General features: G+C 45.8%; 1 protein-coding gene across 2 annotated transcripts in view; it reads left to right on the forward strand.

Annotated features, from left to right (window-relative positions):
- Positions 1-20,778, forward strand: part of srgap1a (SLIT-ROBO Rho GTPase activating protein 1a) — a 102,844-nt gene that overhangs the window by 73,051 nt on the left and 9,015 nt on the right. Inside the window, exons 12-18 of one of the 2 annotated variants that reach the window (XM_031564517.2) lie at positions 1,323-1,425; positions 3,020-3,080; positions 4,598-4,675; positions 5,024-5,158; positions 8,852-8,957; positions 10,520-10,744; positions 13,194-13,273. In XM_031564517.2, coding sequence (XP_031420377.1) covers positions 1,323-1,425; positions 3,020-3,080; positions 4,598-4,675; positions 5,024-5,158; positions 8,852-8,957; positions 10,520-10,744; positions 13,194-13,273 — 788 coding nt within the window. Of the gene's footprint in view, positions 1-1,322; positions 1,426-2,109; positions 2,144-3,019; positions 3,081-4,597; positions 4,676-5,023; positions 5,159-8,851; positions 8,958-10,519; positions 10,745-13,193; positions 13,274-20,778 lie in introns of both variants that reach the window. The other variant, XM_031564519.1, reaches the window with a different exon arrangement.

A 20,778-nucleotide genomic window follows, 5' to 3' on the forward strand; every position in this document is an offset into this window, starting at 1 on the left:
TCTTTCTGTTATTCTCTCCCTCTCTCTTTATTCCCCTCTCTCTCCCTCTCTCTTTATCCTTCTCTCTTTGCCTCTCTTTCGTTATCTCTCTCCTTCTCTCTGTTCCATTCCCCAAGACTGGTGATGCAGCTGATAAAAGGCTCTTAAAACTCGGTGACATTTTAAAGTGAAATGGATTGGATTTGCAGGGAAGAGTGTTTCTGTGTGAGAGCTCATTCACCGCACTCACTCTTACTGTGAAGGAGATTTTTAAAAACTTTTGTTATTCCTTTAGAGATTTGCTCTGACCCAATGACAAAAAGAAGAATATATGCTCACACGAAACCCCACCATCCTTCCGCCCAGCATTTGTCTGTGGTCACATGTGTGTGCGCGCACACACACGCACACAAATGCGCACACACGCACACACATGCGCGCACACACACACAGACCACAGATTTTTCCCCCTCATGCTGATACATAGCTGGTATTTCTTTGGCCTTTAAAGTAGTGTTTAGAGCAATTGTAGGATCAATGTTCATACACACACACACACACACACACACTACGCAAGCACACACACACACACACACATACATACACCCATCCACACACACACACACACACACACACACTACGCAAGCACACGCACACACACACACACACACACACACACACACACACACACACACACACACACACACACACACACACACACACACACACACACACACTCAAGCAGAGAGCAGATGCACCCAGGCAGCCTATAATACAGCACAGGCAATGAAGCCACCATGACCACAGTCTCATGTGTTTGGACCACAGATGAAGCCTCGCCCATCTTCTCTTTCATCTCTCCCTCTCTCCTTCTGCCATGCACTCTTGAGACCATGTGTGGCAGCTCATAATTACCCACTGGCCCAAAATTAAACTGGTCAGGCAGTGGAAAATGCCCTGCACAAGATGGCCGCAATTGCCAGATGAGCACTGCAGATTGGTGGAAGCTGAAGTAGAAACTCCTGAAAGAAACTCCTGCAAGACATGGTGTATCGGACAGTGGATTTGAATTTAAATAAGAATTTATCATATGAAACCTTTATTGACTTCTTATCCAATTACTCCACAACCGCTTAATTAAAATTACATACATATATTGTAAGCACTATAATAACTGCATGTAATCAATACATGACATGGAGCCAATATTTATGTCCATGTATTGATTTTAAATGTCTTTATTGGAGACCTTTTGGTTGGGTCACACATGAACCCTAGCAGTTGAGATCACAGGTGGGGGTTGCAGTGCAGTTTTAGGGGGTAACTCTCTGTGTGCTCCGCAGGCCCCCCACCCTCCCCCCCAAACCGGGGGGCACACGGCGGCCCCGGCCGCGCTCCGTCTTTAGCGTTAAGCTCTTTAACGGCAACCTGGAGGCCTACATCAAGGTACCACTCCCCCCCCCCCGCCCACCAGGCGTGCCAAACCAGCCGGGCTAGACTCACCGTCTCTCTCTCATTAACGTTCAATCACTCACTCACAACACACACACACACACCGTCTCCCCGCTGTCCGATGACGATCCGTCATATCGCTCTGCGCTCTGCTTCTTCTGGGATGGGATCATCGAGTGTGTGTGTATGTGTGTGAATGTGTGTGTGTGGGGTTCATGCTTAACCAACTTTTCACTTCTAGCCTCATCAGTCTGCCTTGGGTGAACCAGAAATGGTCACACAGTTAGGGAGGGTACACATAGATTTTTGCACACGGAATGAACCAAGCAAAGGCAGGGTAAATGTGTGTGTGTGTGTGTGTGTGTGTGTGTGCGTGTGTGCGTGTGTGCGTGTGTGCGTGTGTGCGTGTGTGCGTGCGTGTGTGTGCGCGTGTGTGCGCGTGTGTGTAAGGGAGAGACAGAAAAGGGCACAAGAGCAACAGACGTAGATGGGCAGACTGAAGAGGTGTACAGGCTCTCCACTGGTGGCTGGGAGTGGGAACTTAATAACCTGGGTATCGCTTCTCTCCATCTCTCTCACTCCTCCCTCTCCTCCTCTCTCTTTTTCTCTCCCCCTCTGTCTCTCACTCCTTCTTTCTCTCTCTCTATTCCTTCTCTCTGCTTCCTCTGACGCTTGTAGCCGTGGACGCAGGAACTCTCACACCCGTCATCAGGTAGAGTCACATACTGCTGGGCTGCTGGGGGTTGACATCTGCATGGTTACATTCCCTTCCTGTTTCTCTGCTCTTAACCACACCTGTCATTACCACTCACCTGTGTGTGTGCGTGTGTGTGCACGTGTGTGTACGCACACATATGCGTGCTTGTGAGTGTGTGTGTATGAGATGAGTGAGAGAGAGAGCTGTGGTATGCATGCTCACATGCACGTGTGTGTGGGTTGCTGTACTTTGTGTCACTCTGAGAAGGTTTACACTGGGCTTCATCTCAAAACCATCTCCAACTGAGTCAGCAACCAGACGGGTCTGCTGCACGCAGTTAGTCCACTCTAGCTCCTGAGGTATCTGAGGCGGCTATTTTAATTGTGTATGATTATGCATTAATTTATTTATGGAACCTGTATGTAACCAGGAAATCCCATGAACTTAAAAGTTTGGTGAAGGGAAACGTGAGCGGGATTTTCCAAGAAATCGACAAAATGAAAACCCCGAAATGAGCTGCTTTTCAATGGCATGGCATCCAGATGTTGGTATTACAATTCATCAGTCACCAGATTTAGTCACCAGACTTTAACCATACCTATGACTCAGTGGCATATTAGGTATGCTGTCCCATGAAGCAGGCCAGGCCCAGAGAGAATGAAAGTCAGATGGAGCCGAGATGGGGCTGCATGTAAACCTTCTCTTTAGATGAGCCCTCCCTTTCCAATACTAACCTGAATGGCAGGGAAAAAAAACCTGAACTCTGTTTGAGAAGACTATGTTAGTACTTGCTTGTGTGAAGTAACATGATTACATGATGAGCGAGTCTTTTTCATGCTCAATGTGTGTTGGTGTGTTTAAAATGGTTTGTGTCATGCTCTTGGTTTTAAGGACTCTGGCCAAGCCATCCCGCGTGTGGTTGAGAGCTGCATCCGCTTCATCAATCTTTATGGTAAGTGAACTTACCTCTGCAGTGTCCCAAGTGTCTATTGACTCTCTTATGGCAAACAGAAGGAATAATTTCCACTCACTGTAATGTCCTCCTAGACAGAGTAGTACTAAAGTATGCGGATGCTTCCTGGGTTAGGAATGAAGGTCCATATGCTGATGCATCAGTCGTGACCTTTAGACATTTGAGATCCTGATAATCCATTTATCTTCTGTGATTTAAGCATTTCAAGCGCTCGGTCACGTTTCTGTAGATAAAGGCTCACTTAAACAACCATGAATGACCATGGATGTGGTTCTCTGATATGCAAGATAACTTGCATTAAACCTCATGCATATCAGGTCACACCTTGTCATCACCAAAACTGAAATAAGCTCTTCTAGAGGTCGACATGCTTTTGATACGGAGCTTTTCTTGTCGTGAGCTCCTTGAGCGCATCACCACCTGTTCTCCAACCCCCCCTTTAAAGATCTGCAGCCCTCTCCCAGCCTCCATTACCCTCCACCAAGCCCTGTTGTCTGACTATCCTGTCAGCAGGAAGTCGTCGAGCTTTCGCTGTTTTTTGTTTGTTAAGGCCGGTCACCACTGTAATTTTTTAACCCCAGGCCACATGAATATCGATTTTGGCCGACAACGCAAGTTGCAAGTCTTTTTTGACGGCAGCCTACGAACTGTAACTGTAACCCCCGTTGCCAGGTTGTGCACACAGCTTCTTTTTTCACAAACTGGCTATTGTGCCAACCTCCCACATGGGCAACAGCTGAGACTGGGGCGGTTCTGGCCCGGGTACGGTACGGCTCTGGGCCTGATCCGGTCTGCTGCCAGCTGCACGCGGGGCAGCATGGTTGTGACTGTTTGTCTTCCTTGTGGCAGGCCTCTGTTACGTTCCACTGTAGTCACAGTCATGCCAGGGGCCGCCACCATGCATTCCAGTCTGTTTATGGTTTGTGTTTACAGTGGGGCATTTGCCAGTGGCCGGCCTCTCTGTCTCTTTCACACACTTGCTGATCCAGGAAAGATGGTGTTGAATTGCATTTGTACTATAGGAGGATTGGGAGGATTTAGGTAATTGGTAGCCGTGAAAAGAGCCGATCTAAAGGAGAGGGCACCGAATCTGTTGACCTTTTAACCTCTCTCTCTTTAATGTATGTCAGGGCGGATGGGCCCAGTGAGCAGCAGTGGACTCTAGTCCGTAGCTCTAGTCCAGATTAGGGCCTGATCTGCTGCAGACTAGACTGCTGCCTGCGGTGGAGCAGCGTGGAGTAAAGGACATCTAATCTGATGAACAGATCCTCAGGCTAAACCTTTACTCACTCGCTTTTCCCCCCATCCCCCCCTCACCCCCTCTCTCCCAGGAGTTAAATGGGTGTCTTTTATGGCCTCCTTTATGTCTGACTTTCTCTCTTTTTTTTTATTATAGTCTCTGATCTTAGTCTCTGATCCCTTAGTCTCTGTGAGACTCTCTCCTGTCTAGAAGTTCAGGATGCTAAGAAGAAACTCTCCCTTTCCCTTTCCCTCAGGCCTGCAGCATCAGGGCATCTTCCGTGTGTCTGGCTCACAACTGGAGGTCAACGACATCAAGAACTCTTTTGAGAGAGGTAGGACCACACTAAGCTCACTCACCTAAAGAAACACACACACACACACACACACACACACACACACACACACACACACACACACACACACACACAAGCACACACACACACAAACAAACAACATATATCCATATCCATGGACTAGGCTGCATATATTTGTTGCCAGATTAATAAAGCAAAATGTCGTCATTCAGAACAGTTTAGTTCCGTCATGTCTTTCAGTAAATGGCCGGCCACATATCTTACACTGCTGGATGAACTGAATGTGTGTGAAAGTGCAGTGCAGAGCAGTGAATGTCTCATACAGTGTTGAATGAGGTGTGACCTAACCTTTGACCTGTCTCCTAGGCAACGACCCCTTGACAGATGAGGAGAACAACCATGACATTAACTCTGTGGCTGGCGTGCTCAAGCTCTACTTCAGGGGGCTTGAGAACCCACTCTTCCCCAAAGAGAGGTTCAATGACCTCCTCACCTCCATCAGTACGTTTCTTTGAGTGTGTGTGTGTGTGTTATGCTGAGGTTATGCAATATTTCCTCCTTTTTGTACAACTGACTATACAACATTTGGATGCATATATTTCCATATATGATTGTGTTTGTTGTTGGTTGAGTTGAGAGAATACATATGTGGGAGTACAATTCGTGTGAGTGTGCAGATTTCTGTGACCTATGACTGAAAAGAGCCTTCATTTTTAATGAAACTTCTCAGTGACTAATTATTTTGTGTGTGTGTGTGTGTGTGTGTGTGTGTGTGTGTGTGTGTGTGTGTGTGTGTGTGCGTGTGCGTGCTTGTGGGTCTGTCTGTCTGTCTGTCTATGTATGTATGTATGTATGTATGTATGTATGTATGTATGTATGAGATAGAAAGAGTGGTCTTGTCTGAACACTGACCGCTAAAGTTCAGCACATAAAGAGGACTCTCAGTTAAACACTTCATAGAGCCCCAACTGGTCAGGACCTGCACTGACATCCACCCTCTAACACACACACACACACACACACACACACACACACGCATGCATACACATACACACGCCCAGAAAGCCCTCTATTGTGTTAGAATCCCTTCTGTTGCAGCTAGTCTCGTGTGTGTCTGTGTGTGTTTCTGTGTGTGTGTCTGTGTCTGTGTGTGTGTGTGTGATGTGTCTGTGAGGCATCATTGTAACATGCACAATGCCTCCACACATACTGACAGTGAATGTGTGAAAGGCCTGAAATTTTGCTGCATCGTGTATGTATGTGTGTGTGTGCGTGTGTGTATGAGAGCTCTGTGCCCCCGGTCATTTCATGGTGACTTGAGAAGTTCCAATGTGTGCAATTGGCTCCATTTGGCCTTTTATCATGGTGTGTGTGTGTGTGTGTGTGTGTGTGTGTGTGTGTGTGTGTGTGTGTGTGTGTGTGTGTGTGTGTGTGTGTGTGTGTGTGTGTGTGTGTGTGTGTGTGTGTGTGTGTGTGTGTGTGTGTGTGTGTGTGTGTGTATGTGTGTGTTTCTATGCCCACAAGATATTTTTGGGTGTGGACATATAAGAGAGCTTTACACATGTGTGTGTTACACATAGAGATAACTTTCATGCCATAGGTACAGCCTACGTATCAAGTATGGCCCTAGGTTTATCTGCTAGTCAGCTAGTGTGTGTGTGTGTGTCTCTGTGTGTGTGTGTGTGTGTGAAAGATGGGGAATCCCTGCTGTTTACATTCTGTGGGGTTGCATATCATGGCTTATTCGGCCTGCTGCCCAGTACCCTCTCTCTCTCTCGCTCTCTCTCTCTCTCTCTCTCTCTCTCTCTCTCTCTGCAATTCTGTTCATATCTCTCCTGCTGTGCTGTGGCAGACTACATTTATATATAAACCATCAGAGCTGTTTGTCAGGGCTGCCGTTTAGCATTGCTCCCTTGTCAAAGAATGCTGTCTCGTCTCTCTCATACCAGGCTCTTTACTTGGAGCAAAGGAGTGTCTATAAATAGTATAGTTCGCCCCCCTCTATCTCTCTCACTATCTCTCTCTCTCTCTCTCTCTCTCTCTTTCTCTTTCTTTCCCTCTTTCTCTTTCCCTCCCCTCCCCCCTCCCCCCAGTCCCTGTAGAGACCTGGAGAGGTGCTCGTGTAAGATGAATAACATGCTCCGTGGTCCCTCTGCAATGGCAGGAGGCAGCGCTGTATGGTGGTGACATGGCTATTTTAAGCTGCTATCAGCAGATGAAAGCGCCTGTACTGGGACGTTGTGTGTGGCGCTATGGATACACACACACACACACACGCTTGCTTGCCTGCTCGCTCTCTTCTCCCATACGCTGCTGCAAGCCTGCCTGGCCAAAGTAAAGAGTATTTGTGGTTCTCACTTAGTTTTTGATATGTCAGCATAAATCTAGATATTTATGGAATCAAGGGCACAGGCTTCCTGAATTAGAGAAGAGAAAATGAGATGGGTGGGTTGGGGTGTAATGTGATGTACACTCCAGTTTTTTTCTCTCTCTAACTGGTATCTGTAAACTTAGCTATGATTACGGGCTTCCCAATGGCCTGCCGGGGGGAAAAAAACTGTACGTGGAGGGAAGCCAGAAGAGCAGCTCCAGTGTACACACACACACACACACACACTCACACACACACACTCACACACAGGTGCTGCACTCTCCATAGTTACCCACAGAGGGAAATCATCATGAATAACACACGGTGTGTGTAATCTGAGGTGACAGGCCTTCTCCTGCCACCCCACCCCCACCCCCACCCCTCTTTCCTCTCTCTCCCCCCTCTTTTCCTCTACTGTGACTCTGGATTGGCAGTAATCTCTTCGCATTAGCGTGCCCATTTTCCTTCATTAAGGTTTCATTAGCTCCCCGCACACACACACACACACACACACACACACACACACACACACACACACACTCCATAAAACCCTGTACAGCATCAAACACTCGTTGCTGCAAAAGCCAGCTGTCAGACCTCTGAAAGAGTAGGAGCGATCTTAGACCAGTGCTGGGTCAACCGCTTGTTTTTCTGGGTGTTTAGTGTGAGTGTGTGTGTTTCTGTGGAGGTGTGTGTAGAGTAACTGTTCTGTTGGGCTTCGTCTTCGTTGGCTTGAGAGGTAATGGGTACTAAGGACCCAGTGTGGAGGAGAGAGAAAGGAGGCTGAACCATACTCATTTAATTTTAGCTAAAGCCACAGGATCACTACACTTCCTCATTGGGGCATTCTGTAGAGGTTACTGCTACCATCTGCTGGTCGGGCATTGTGGAAAAGTGTGTGTGTGTGTGTGTGTGTGTTCCTATGTGCGTGTGTTCCTATGTTCGTGCGTTCCTATGTGTGTGTTCCTGTGTGTGTGTGTGTGTGTGTGTGTGTGTGTGTGTGTTCCTGTGTGTGTTTATTGACTATATATTACAATGGACATTGTGTGGGAGTTTGTGTTGCTGTTTGTGAAGGTGATCATGTATATATCTCATTGCCAGACATGTTTGTTTTGACATCCGTAGACTGCGGCACAGTGCCTATTTTAGTATTATGCATGTGTGTATCTCTATATGTGGTGCGAGCGTGTCTGTTTGTGTATATGTCAATGGGTGAAGGGTCATTAAAATTCAGTGTTGAAAAGTGGCAAACCCTTTTCAGCCCAGCACAACCTTCTCTTTCAGTAAAGCACACATTCTTACATAATGTAAACACACTTTTACATACAGAGATGGGCTCATTTTATTTCTGCACAGCCTTCCTGTCCTCACTCAATACAACAAACATAAACACACTCGCTCACACACACACACACACACACACACACACACACACACACACACACACACACACACACACACACATACACATTGCACCCACCATTCAACAACACCACAACAACCATTCATCAACACACACCTGACACACAGTGCCCCTGCCCCTCAATCCCTCACTCACTGCAACACAAGCACACAAGCACTCCAGTTTGAGCACAACAGAACACTCCATGAGACCATGACAGCAGGACCTGCAGCCCCATGTCATCGATCATTGCACACACACACACACACATACACACACACACACAAAAGCATACAAAGCACTTTTACAGGCACACATCATTAATGCTTCTGCCTTCAAATGAGCTGATTGAATCTGTTTACTTTTGCTGCATGACTTATAATTCTACCCCCTCCCCCATGTCTATCTCTCTGTGTTTCAGGAATAGAGAACCTTTATGACAGGGCTCTGTACATCCGCAAGATCCTTCTGACTGTACCCAGATCTGTGTTAATCGTCATGCGGTACCTCTTCTCCTTCCTCAACCAGTGAGTGCCACCTTACACTAAACATGCAGACACAAGCAGATGCACATCAGACACGTCCATTTAATGCATTACAAATCACACCTCACACAAAACCTTCCAACATTTTCACTCAAATTAAGAAATTACACAGAAAGTGACAATCTACGATGAATGTCACGCTACAAATCTTACAGTGCGCCTCCTGAACCAGACGCTTCACAGTGGTATTGATAGAAACATGTTTGGTATGTAAAACTCGCCCCAGAACAGCCGATCTGTGTAACTCCTCTAAAACAACATATGTGGGTTGTACAGATGGGGGATGTTGGACAGATGAGTTTATTTGAGAATCCCGGTGTTATTGAATTCCACCCCGTTAACTGACTGCTGGGAGGCAACTGGAGAGACAAACTCATTTGCACTGATCAGTCCCATTCATCTACTGCCGCACTAACACAGGAAATATGGGGAAATAAAGGGGGGGGGGAGAATAGGAAAATGGAGAATGAAGGAGTAAGGGGTAACGAGAAAGATGGTAAATGATTATATGGAAATAAGTGCAAGAGAGAGTGAGTGATTGTGAGTGTGTGTGTGTGCGCGCATTTGTGTGTGTGCTGCGTTTGTGTGTGTGCGTTTGCATGTGTGCTGCGTTTGCATGTGTGCTGTGTTTGTGTGTGTGTGTGTGTGTGTGTGTGTGTGTGTGTGTGTGTGTGTGTGTGTGTGTGTGTGTGTGTGTGTGTGTGTGTGTGCGTTTGTGTGTGGGTGTGTTTATGATGGACTCTACTTTATGATTGTGTAGCAAGTGCTTGCCTGTGCTTCAGTAGAGTCTGTTTAGAATGCTGATTCTCTTGGCACGCTGGCAGGGGTACAGCACTGGTGTATTTCATTCATTTATTCACACCATCAACATGTGACAGGCAGTTTATTTACTCCTGTGTGTGTGTGTGTGTGTGTGTGTGTGTGTGTGTGTGTGTGTGTGTGTGTGTGTGTGTGTGTGTGTGTGTGTGTGTGTGTGTGTGTGTGTGTGTGTGTGTTTCTAAATTTGCATAAGCAACACATTCTCCATCCAACACCCTGTGCAGTCAAAGTATAGGGACATTATTAGGTGGGCATTTCAGTGATTTAGGAGATGTCCCCTACCAGACTATGCATACGTTACAGTCAAGATGTTTGAGACACCCTGGTTACAGTTGGAAGCAAAATAAGTGATCAAGGAACAAATCAAATGGATTAGTATTTTTTTTTTTTTTTTTAAGTTTTGTTTGTATGTAGGTCTAATGAAATCAATTATGTTATTGTACTCTTGCATGGATGATGTTGGTGATCATTTCTGCAGTGTGTCTACTTGAATTGACATAGCCTAACTAGACTAATAGAAAAGTATGGGAAAAGGTTGTTGTTGTTTAATTTTCATTCAGTTTAGTTCAGTTTAGACCCAATCTGTGCTGTAAAGAATGCAATTTTGTGTATTTGTAGCTTGTGAAGAGACATGGACATTTCATTAAAAGGGGAACTTTACCTGACCTGCTTTGACCCTCATGGACACTCCCAAAGGTGACCTGATCTCTCTCTGCCCTCCCCAGTCTGTCCCAGTACAGCGATGAGAACATGATGGACCCGTATAATCTGGCCATCTGCTACGGGCCCACCCTCATGCCCACACCGGACCTCCAGGACCAGGTGTCGTGCCAGGCGCATGTCAACGAGGTCATCAAGACCATCATCATCCACCACGAGACCATCTTCCCCGACATCAAAGAGCTTGACGGGCCCGTCTACGAGAAATGCATGGCCGGAGGAGACTACTGGTGAGATGACTGCGCAGGAAGTCACATACACAAAAACACACACACCGACTTGGAAACACACACTCACATGCTAACATGCACCCCAACCCCCCACCAACACACACACTAACACACACACACACACACACACACACACACACACACACACACACACATACACACAGGCCTGCACAGTCACTAAAATGCAAACACACATGGCAACCAACCAACCACCACAAAATACACACTAACACACAGGGATGCACATACCTATCAAAGACACACTCACACGCACAACCACAGCCACACAAATGTACAAGTACAGATATGAACATATAGCAATTTGACTCCTGAAAAGGAAGTGCTTAGGTACACATCTGGTCTTCCCTCTAATCCGATCACAATGCTATTAGTATTCGCCGCAGCACTGATGTGATCTTTGTGACGTTTTATTCAGAGTGATGAAAACAAGCTGTGACACATTTTGAGTCCTTCCAACGGCTCTGTGTTTTAACCGCGTTTAGAAAATAAATAAGGCCATCAGGTGACATTATGACAGGAGCTTTGCTTGTCCCCCTCAGCGTGTGTCATTATCTAGTGTGATTTGCTAGATGATGCTCTACTCCAGCCCAGCTCTCAGCCACACTGCCCCATCTGACATCCACCCGTTATCTTAAGTCTCAACTTCTCCTCTTAGTAAGATCTGGCTTCAGCCAGGGACAGATGGATCATGTTTTTCTTAGTGTTGCGTCATAAATTACACACACACACACACACACACACACACACACACGCGCACACACCCACACACCCACACCACACAAACATTCTGAGCTGAAGTGTGTTATTAGGCATCCTCCTGTGCCCTGCAGGTATGTACTGTATGTATGCACAGCTGTGTTGCTGCTGCGTGCCTGCCTTAATTCAGGTAATTACACTCACTGATGAGGTGGTGGAAGGAAGACTGTCTGACAGCAGAGGACATTTTTTGGTCAGCGGTCGTCCCACTCCCTCCCTCCCTCTCTCTCTCTCTCTCTCTCTCTCTCTCTCTCTCTCTTACTCTTACTCTTACTCTTTCTCTCTCTCTCTCCACTTCGTTAGAAAGACTGAAGGAATCTCTGTAATTACAATCATTAAAGGTGTTGGAGAATTTCCTAGACTAGGATCGGGCAAGTCCCTTCTGCTCAGACAGCTGAGGGGAGATGCAATCTCTCCTGAGGACACGCAGCTCAGTATTCCTTTAATACACTCCCCCACCACTGATGGGCAGGCTGTCCCAGCCAGTCAACATTTGTTCACAACCTGCTCACAGCCAATCAGCTTCCTCTTGGCTCATTCTCAGCCAGTCATCATCACGTTGTTGTCCTTGAGCTGTAGCACTCAGAGGAGAACCTGGTAGAATGCACAGCCTGTTGGTTACATTTGTTTGCGTGAGAGAAAGTGTGTGTGTGTGTGTGTGTGTGTGTGTGTGTGTGTGTGTGTGTGTGTGTGTGTGTGTGTGTGTGTGTGTGTGTGTGTGTGTGTGTGTGTGTGTGTGTGTGTGTGTGTGTGAGAGAGAGACAGACAGCCACCTGCATACTGATGAGAACAACAGTGCAAGAATCCGGATGCAGTCTCACGCGCACCTATACACTTTGTCTCGCCCCTGCTCACCAAATGGTTTCTCTATTTGACATGGGCCCATCCCTCAGAGTAGACCACTGACTTGTGTTGTCTTTACACACTGATCTGAGATGGTTGATCTTGGCTATGCAAAGCAGATTTAAATGCATGAGACCAGCACAGCCATAAGTGTCAGAAAGCACACCGTCTGTGTGTGTGTGTGTGTGATCATGTTTTCAAACTAGCAGATTAGTATTCCCGTCCTAACTGAGGATGCTTTCTTCTCTCTCCCGCTGATGGGTGGGATATCTCAGTGGGGTCTCTCTGCTCAGAGGTCACTTCAGGCTTCTTTCACCAGCATCTCCAAGCAACTCTTCCCCCATCTGTGCCCTTTTAAAAAACAGAGAGCCTCTCAGCTCAGCTCAGCGCTCTCAGATCTCTTATTTAACACCCAGCCGTGAGATACGTGGCTCCCTCTGACTGTAAGAGAGCTGCGGATTTCTGTTCTTTAATGAATAAGTGTGTGTGTGTGTGTCTGGAGCTCAACTGGTAGACCAAGGTGCCCACAACCCCAAGATCATGGGCCAGTACCCAGGGGGCACACATACCAATGAAAATGTATATCTCGACTGTACTGCTAGTCGCTTTGGGTAAAAGTGTCTGCTACTTTAATACATGTAAAATGAAACTTTTGGCGAATATTCAGTTGTCGTTGCTGGATAGTACATGCTGTGTGTGGTTGTGGGTGGACTGATGGTGAACTGTAGCTAATACAGTGTGTGCTGACTGCAGGTGGATATTAAGTGCAGAGATCATTGTTTCCATAGTTACCTGACCCCTTGACCGTTGACCTTGTCCCGTCCCACAGCGAGAGCCCTTACAGTGAGCATGGAGTGCTGGAGGAGGTGGACCAGGACGGAGTAGCAGAGACGCACACCAGTGAGGATGGTAAGAACCACCAATCATATCAAATGTTACAGCCGAGTCGAAGAGGAACACACCAATCACGAGAGTCAGAGTCAAACAGACTTTACCACATATGCACTGAGATGTATCTGGAATAATCACAGTCGGGTTGACATACATAAGCGCAAGGTCCATCTGTTTGAAAATGCTTTTTTTATGAACCAATTTCAATTTTTTTTATATAGCGCCAAAACAATCAAATGTAACCCCTGTCGTCGTCTGTCCCTCCCGACCAAGCACAAAGGCAACAGGGGCAAGGAAAAACTCCTTGTGAACGGGAAGAAACCTTGAGGGGGGCGGGGGGGTCATCTGCTTGGAGCTGGCCATGTAGAGAGGGGGGGTGGCAGAAGGGAAGGAAAGGGAGGGGATAGAATCAGACACATGGCAGATGAATTCATACACATATCGGGATAAGCTTGCGAGCTTACATGTGGTGAATCTACGCGATGAATACAAACATAGGGTGATATATACGTACATGATGCATACAAAATGAACAGTGGATAAGATGGGGAGAGAACATTCAAGCATTGTAGAACAGCTTAGTGGGTATCACAACAGTGTGCTCTTAAGGTTAACCAAACAAATGCTTTGCTAACATTAGCTCTAAAAAGCCTCAGTGAAGACCCAGGTGCCGGTAGTGAAGAGAGTTGCCATGGCAGTGAGCCCTCTATGCAGAGGACACCAGAGCACCGAGGTAGGAAGAGCTCAGTCTGTCCTCTATATAACCCTCTCCCCTAAAACCCTGTGAAAATCTGCACAGACCCGTCCTCTAGGATGGGAAGATTTGATGTGAGTGTTTGTCATTTCTCCTGCCACTCCCTTCCCCCCCACACCACCACCACCACCACGAGCCATCCACCCATCTCAGTCTATAAATCTTCTGCTAAAACCACCCTCCATCTTGCACTTTGATCCCTCCTAATCCCGGGCCAAGACTTGTGTAACCCTATCTTAAGTTTACCCCATTCGGAACGGCTGTTCGGATAGTGTGGTGTTTTTGTCTCTGAGGCTGTTCTGGACAGGCAAGGGTTAACTCATTCGCTCACTGTCTCTCTCTCACAGTCTCTTTAACACACACACACACACACACACACACACACACTCTTACTCATACTCAGACTCTCAAGTGCACACACACACACACACACACACACACACACACACACACACAGGTCCTGTTGTGAATAATCCAGCCTTCCAGCCCCCTGGGTGAAATGACCCTGAAAGGGCAGGAAAGTAGGTCCAGCATTTCGGCCCTCCTTTCAAACTCTAATCCCCCAAAACCCCCCTTCTCCACCCCCCACCCAAACCATTTCCCATGGGTGGCTGAGGGAAGGGAACTAACCCCTCCCTTCCAGGCACCAGCCAACTGGAGCCCCTCCATACACCCCACTGCGCTTGTGTCTCACCCACACACACCCTGCTGCATGTGTGTCCCACCCCCTGGGGTGACTCAGATGAGAGGGGTGCTTTGGGGTCATTGGGGGAGGGGGTTAAGTATTTGGGTAACTTTTAAGGACCGCAGCTGAACCTTGTGTCCAGAGTGTGATGGGAGAGGAGAGGAGAGGAGAAGAGAGGAGAGGCAAGAGAGGATGTGTGTCCCACATGGTGGGGAGTGAGGAGACAAGAGAGAGGTGACGGCCGGAACATGCTAGAATGGGTAGCCACGGGGCGTGTAATCGAGTCCATTACATCACCTTAAACCAAACATGCTGTGAGTGGGAAGTAAATGAGTTGTGTAATGAACTCATGTCCACACACACACACACACACACACACACACACACACACACACACACACACACACACACAGTAATGGTGCATAAAAATGTGTGTGTGTATGAGGAACATGTTGACCATGCTGGTTCCATCTTCAGCCCCGATGAAAGTTACATGCAGCGTAGAGCACATTTACGCATACACACTACAGTATAACAGTGTGATCATACACACTACAGTATAACAGTGTGCTTCACTCTAGGGAAGAGCACATGTACTCATACACACTACAGTATAACAGTGTGATCATACACACTACAGTATAACAGTGTGCCTCACTCTAGGGAAGCAAAAGAGGACAGCAGAGACATGTCTCTAGAGATTTGAGAAGAGAGATTTGTCTTTCTCGTCTGTCCGTCTCACTCCTCTGTTTCTCTTTCCTCCAAATGGGTCCCATCTTACAGTCATCCATCAGTAATGTGCCTTGCAGTCAGAGTGTGTATATGAGCTGCCCTGCTGCAGACACTTAGTCTCCTGTCACCCCCCCCCCCCCCTCTCTCTCTTTCTCGCATACTCTCTCTTTCTCTCAAAACTCACTCACACACACACACACACACATATTCAGTCTCTCTCACTCAATCAAACAAACACACTTACTGACTTACACACATAGTCACTCATTAAGACACACAGCTAGACAGACTAACAAACATTATCTACTCATTCACATACACATACAGTATTCACACAGATTCTCTCTCTCACACACACACACACACACACACACACACACACACGTTTCACATATACTGTACACAAACACACTAAACAATATGTACACATGTATGCTCATTCACAGTGCCAAACTAACAATGTGTGTTTCAGCAGCAGGCTAGTGTGTGTAGTGAGTGGACGCTCTTTCCATTGTGATACGGCAGGGATTACACGCTGTGGTCTCCATTTGAAACATAAGGTCTCGGTTTACCAAGCCTCACTCTCATTCTCTCTCCCCTCCCCCCAAGCCCCCTACTCCAACCCCTACGTGTGTGGTTTGCCCCCAAACTCTGAGGCTCATGGTCTTGCATGACGCCCACCCCTATCCCAGACATATATAAAAACAGTACGACATAAACACATAGCAACACGGAAACAAAAAATACATATACTGTGTGCTTGTACAGATGGCGTTGTGTTCATTTTAAACGTAATTGTTTTCATTTTAAACTTTCCTGTATTTATATATTAAATGTTTTGTGAACTGTAATATTTATATGCGTTTATGCATTCCTTGAGGATCATGTTTCATGTGTGTGTGTATAGACATTTATCTAGGCCCATTTGAAACTTCAGGAAGTGTAAAAAGTGTGGCTAAAATGAGCTGTGTGAACTTGTGAGCCCAAGGCTGTGGCGTTAAATGATCTCTCACATGGAGCCTCTGGCGTTGTTAGACTGGAACATTCTCCATGGTCTTTGGATGCTGACCAGATCCTCCTGCCCACAACACCAGCAGCCCAGTCCTCTTGCAGTCCTCATGTGCTCCATGTTGCTGTGCAATGAGAAGTCTGTCTGTCTGCCTGCCTGCCTGCCTGCCTGCCTGTCTGCCTGCCTGCCTGTCTGTCTGTCTGTCTGTGTGTGTCTGCATGTGTGAGAGAATGGTGCAAAATATTTGACTAGAAAATAGTAAAAACAGGGGGAATATTGATTGACCAAATTAGGTGCATGTGTTGAAACTAATGTGACAGTAGCATCAGGTTATTGGAAATATGTCCAGATAAATATCAATATCCATATCAATATCCATTAGGGGTGGGGAAAAAAATCGATTTTTCGATTTCTCTCGATTCTCTCTAGAACGATTCTGTCTCGATTCAGAAAAGTTCATAATCGATTTTTGAATAAAAATTTTTTTTAAAAAATATATATATATTTTTTTTTTTACACATTCATTTTGTGTTGAAATGCAAGCTGCATCGATTATTGCATTGTTCATAGAAAGTCATAATTGTAACAAGGAAAAACTTTTTCTCTAATAAAAAAATAGATCTGTTGATTTTCTTTAATTATCAAACACAAAGTAGGAAGTGATTTGAGACTCTGAGTAGCAAACTCAAATGTTTTAAAAATTGAGATGCATCGATAATCGTTTTATCGGTTTAGAATCGAGAATCGGTTTTGAATCGAATCGTTGACCTCTGAATCGGAATCGAATCGAATCGTGAGGTGCCAAGAGATTCCCACCCCTAATATCCATATCCATTTTTTAAAAGGTCCCCTCCTTACATGCACTTCTGTCTGAAGTAAACATAATAGTGTGATGATCGTAACCGTTCCAAACTCTCTTATAATGACTTCAAGACTTCAGTTAGGCTGCAGAGACTCCTAGTGGGCCCATCTTCTCATGCCAGCTGTTAGCAAGAGTGTCACGAATGGAGTAAAATGAATTATTTGTGTGTGTGTGTGTGTGTGTGTGTGTGTGTGTGTGTGTGTGTGTGTGTGTGTGTGTGTGTGTGTGTGTGTGTGTGTGTGTGTGTGTGTGTGTGTGTGTGTGTGTAGTTATGTGCATTTATGTGTGTATATGTATGTGTGTGTGTGTGTGTGTGTGTGTGTGTGTGTTTTGGATGAGAATCGAGAACTGGTTCTTTTTTAGAACCGGTTCCTAGTGAACCGATTGTTTGGAATCGTCAGCCAAATTCTTTAACGGTTCTGCTATCGGTCCTCTGTGGCGTTGCGCATGCGCGAACTTTGTTAGTTTCTTCTTCAGACTGCAGCAAACATGGCAACTAGGCAGAAGCGTTCTAAAGTTTGGCTCTATTTCACACGACAAAAATGACACCTACGCCACTTGTAACCTGTGTAAAAAGTCTATTTCGTCGAAGGGAGGAAATACAACAAATATGAATAAGCATTTGAACACACAGCATGGAATTAAATTACAGGAATGTCATGTCTTCGATGCATGCAGCAGCTCAGCTAACGTCGGCGCTTCATCTCTTTCTGTCCAAGGTAAACTCCTCAAAAGTGATCACAACCACTCACTGTGTGAAGCAATTTGCCTTTATTGTGTGTAGTCGATCAAGTTATCTTCTGTCCCTTCGTTTGAAGCATACATTTTAGCTCCGGCATTGGTCTCCCATTATTGATCACTTCACGTTTGGATTGAAAGTCCAGTTTTGAGAAATGTTTGATCGTAACGGTGTTAATTATCGGAGGGCGTGTGTTATCAGCAAACGTTCGCGTTATCGTGTTAACCCATTATTAAACTGAGCATATCGTCTTTTAATCCATTATTAAACTTAGCATATAGCTACGCTAGCTTAGCTATAGAATCTTCCATTTTCAGCCCCCTACATTGAGGCAGAGGTAGTGTTTGCCTCCCCTCTTAATGTGGCTTTATGTCAGCTCAGCAAATTCAGCGATTTTGTTAGTGCCATTTGTTTCATTGTGTAAACTAGCTTTCACTATATAAATAATCTCCATTTCCATCCAATTTAGCTGATTACGTTCAGAGTCAGACCGGTTCAGAGGCTGGTAGTCTGTCTGGGTCACAGGCTACAGCTAGCACGTCTTGTACACCTCTAGCCCATCCTTTCTTCGAGGCAGGGAAAAATAAAATGACCGAGGAGAGGATCAACGAATGTCACCGAGCAGTGACTAAGTTTATGGTGAAAGGTTTGCACCCTTTTACTACGGTAGATGCCCCAGATTTTCGGTAGGTTAATTTCTAGGAACATGTTTAAATTAAACAGAATACATTTTATTTAAGTTATGTAAGTTTTATTTTAAGTTCAAGAGGAATATGTGTAAATGTTTTTGGTTATTTTTTTTTTTTTAAATGTGTATGTATACATACTGTATTTGGTGTGTGCAGCATTATAGAAAATTATATAAAAGAAAATTAATGTAAATAAACCCGTTTGTGCTCTTTTTTTCACCCCTTGCCCAATAAGAATCGATAAAAGAATCGATAAGGAATCGAATCGATAAGGCATCGGAATCGTTAAAATCTTATCAATTCTCATCCATAGTGTGTGTGTAGTTGTGTGCATTTGTGTGTGTGTGTGTGTGTGTGTGTGTGTGTGTGTGTGTGTGTGTGTGTGTGTGTGTGTGTGTGTGTGTGCGTGCGTGCGTGCGTGTGTTGTGAGTGTGTGTGTGTGTGAGTGAGTGAGATATTGTGTGTGTGTGTGCGTGTGTGTGTGTGCGCACACACATGTGACCACAGACAAATGCTGGGCGGAAGGATGGTGGGGTTTCGTACGCATGCAAGTGTGTTTGCAACATAAAAGCCATTCATTCTCTCAAGCGCTAGACTCACACATACTGTACCACCCAATCAACTCAACACACACACACAAACAAAAACAGGGAAACAGAAAGACTGAATAGATTAAACATTTCTCCATTTATGTATACCTGACAACAAAGCGTGTGCTTGAGTTTGTGTTGTGTGTGTCTAATCATAAATGTGTATGTGCAGACGTGTGTGTGTGTGTGTGTGTTTGGTGTGTGTGTGTGTTTATTGTGTGTTTGTATTTGTGTCTGTGTGTGTGTCTGCATTCAGGGATTCCCTGCTGGAGCTGATAGGAGACTTTGGGAGATAACGTAGCTGCTGCTATTTTTAGCTCTGCATCTCCGCAGCTACGCTCCCATTGGTCCCGACCATGTTTGCCAGTGTCCTTACCTGCAGCCCTATTGGCCCAGACGGTCCAACAGGAGTGCAGTTCAGAACAAGGGCCTTATTTAAATTTTACAGCAACGGCCTTTGATTACTCTTACCCAGCCAGCTATGCACCCACCCCCCCACCCCAAGCACCACCTCCACCACCAGCCCCCTTCTCTTGGGGAAGAGAAGATTACGACATCAGAGCTGTGCTTGACGACAGTCGGGAGGGAATCTTATTCAAAAAACACTGCATAGGAAAAACAAGCTCATTGTCATGTGGTCATCAGAGGATGGAGGCAGATCATTACTAACTGTAACACAAGAGAGAACAGGTTGTTTTTGTTTTCTTGAAGCAAATCCCTATCAGATTACAGACTCCGTTGCATTGATTTCCATGGGGCAGTTCCCACTCACGCCACTCGTGCAGCTTGTAACTGATGGGGGGATAAAGGTTGTTGCATCTTAAGGGTGTGCACATACCGACTGTAAACAGCTCTATAGACTTACATTCGGTGCAGATTTCAGTCCTCAGTCCATCTCCATGTTAACATGAGCACCAATACCACAAGCAGGGGGCTGCTGATACTAATACATAACAGAGGTCACCTGCAAAAGTGAACAAGACTTTCATTCCACTGGCCCTATTCACGTGCGGTCAAAAACTGTACAGTGACCTCGACTCTATGTTTGTGTGGCAGAGTCTGTATAGATCTGTTTCTACTATGACCTATTTGTTGATTTCAATTGAACATAGCCTAGAGCAGAAACAAGCAGTGTGTGTGTGTGTGTGTGTGTGTGTGTCATTGTGGTATCCACATTTGAGTGTGTGTATTTGTGTGTGTGTGGGCCCGTAGTGTATGTATGTAGTGAGTGGTGACTGCATGTATCTTGTCAGCCTTTTCCATTAACACCAGCTAGCTGTCTCACACGTTCAGATCATTGATTAGAGTATTGATCAGAAACCAATCAGATTATATGCGGGGAGCTGCATTGACTAAAGGATAAACCAAGAGGCAGGGGACCTCTCCTCTCTCTCCCTCTCTCTCTCTGTCCCTCCCTCCCTCTCTCTCTCTCTCTCCCTCCCTCCCTCTCTCTCTCTCTCTCT

This window comes from Clupea harengus, chromosome 3 (assembly GCF_900700415.2).
Source record: "Clupea harengus chromosome 3, Ch_v2.0.2, whole genome shotgun sequence".
Classification (NCBI taxonomy): domain Eukaryota; kingdom Metazoa; phylum Chordata; class Actinopteri; order Clupeiformes; family Clupeidae; genus Clupea; species Clupea harengus.